Source organism: Mustela nivalis (assembly GCF_964662115.1).
Source record: "Mustela nivalis genome assembly, chromosome: 6".
Classification (NCBI taxonomy): Eukaryota; Metazoa; Chordata; class Mammalia; order Carnivora; family Mustelidae; genus Mustela; species Mustela nivalis.
Window position 1 is genome coordinate 114,555,856 of NC_139025.1, and position 1,098 is coordinate 114,556,953.

Below are 1,098 nucleotides of genomic sequence, written 5' to 3' on the forward strand. Positions count from 1 at the left end.
CCTTCCCCAGTGCTAGCCAGGGGAGCCAGGCCAACCTCCAGAGCTCACACTGTGGGGCTTGGGACCTGGGCAAGCGTAGGAACTTGTTACAGCTTCATTAACTGTCTCTGTCTTCCCTAAATAATCCAGCCAGCAGCACCCAAGACCTCAAGGTGCAGAGGACCCAGTTCCTGCTGTCACGTGAAACGCCACGTCCAGCCTGCCCAACCTCCTTGCCCCTTTCTCAGCCGCAGGAACTTTCCTTCCTCCCAAAGAGACTTTGGATCAGATCTCCAGGCTGAGAGACCGGCCCCAGCCCGCCCAATCAGGACCGGCCTGGAGCACGGGCGCGGCTGCGTCGTGCCGGGACAGCTCCACGCTGCCTCCTGGGCCGCCGCGGGCCACTACAATTGCAGACCGGCTGGGAGAAAAGAGAGGGTCTAACCCCTCCGAGGGCCAGCAGGGAAGCGCCAGACTTTGGGTGAGGGCAGTCAGGACGAGGGAATCGGTTTGGCTGGGGCATGGATGAGTGGGTGAATGAATGAATGAGTACAGGATGAATGAATAGCGACGGTGGCGGAGACGCGGTAAGAGGCGTCCCACGGAGGGTGCCCATCCTGATGCTGCCCGGACTTCTCTCATCCCCCAGCGCCTACAGCGGGGCCATCTGCCCCCTCGCCAACACCTCGCAGCCCCCGGAGGAGCCCGGGCCCGCGCTGCGCGGCTCTGGAGCCGAGCCCAAACTCCGCCGGCCGGGAAATGCCTGCCCCGCGGCCAGAATGTGCCCAGGCGTAGGGCGCCCCGAGGCCGCCTCGTCCCGCCGGGCAGCGTCCTCTCGTCGCAGCCTCCGATATCCCCCACCCGCCGCCCCGCCGCCGAGCCCAGCCCGCGGGCCTCAGCGCCTTACCTGCCCGCCTCGGAGGCCTCGCCCCGGCTCAGAGCGGTCATCGCGGCCCCTCCAGCAAGAGTCGGGGACCGCGCGGCCAGACCCGGCGCCCGTCGGCCCGCCTCCGCCCCAGCCCGCCCATTGGCTGCTCGCGCGGGATAGGCCCCGCCCACTGGCTGCGCTCACGGGACGGGCCCCGCCCACTGGTTGTTCCTCCTCCGCTTCTCTGTCCT

At 67.9% G+C, this 1,098-nt stretch overlaps 1 protein-coding gene across 9 annotated transcripts in view; it reads right to left on the reverse strand.

The window, feature by feature from the left end:
* Positions 1 to 1,024, reverse strand: part of GRAMD2A (GRAM domain containing 2A) — a 34,654-nt gene extending 33,630 nt beyond the window's left edge. For 2 of the 9 annotated variants that reach the window (XM_082735764.1, XM_082735763.1), the window contains exon 1: positions 887 to 991. In XM_082735764.1, coding sequence (XP_082591890.1) covers positions 887 to 927 — 41 coding nt within the window. In that variant the 5' untranslated portion in view covers positions 928 to 991. Of the gene's footprint in view, positions 1 to 886 lie in introns of all 9 variants that reach the window. The other 7 variants (XM_082735758.1, XM_082735748.1, XM_082735749.1 and 4 more) reach the window with 7 other exon arrangements.
* Between the last annotated feature and the right edge of the window lie 74 nt (positions 1,025 to 1,098).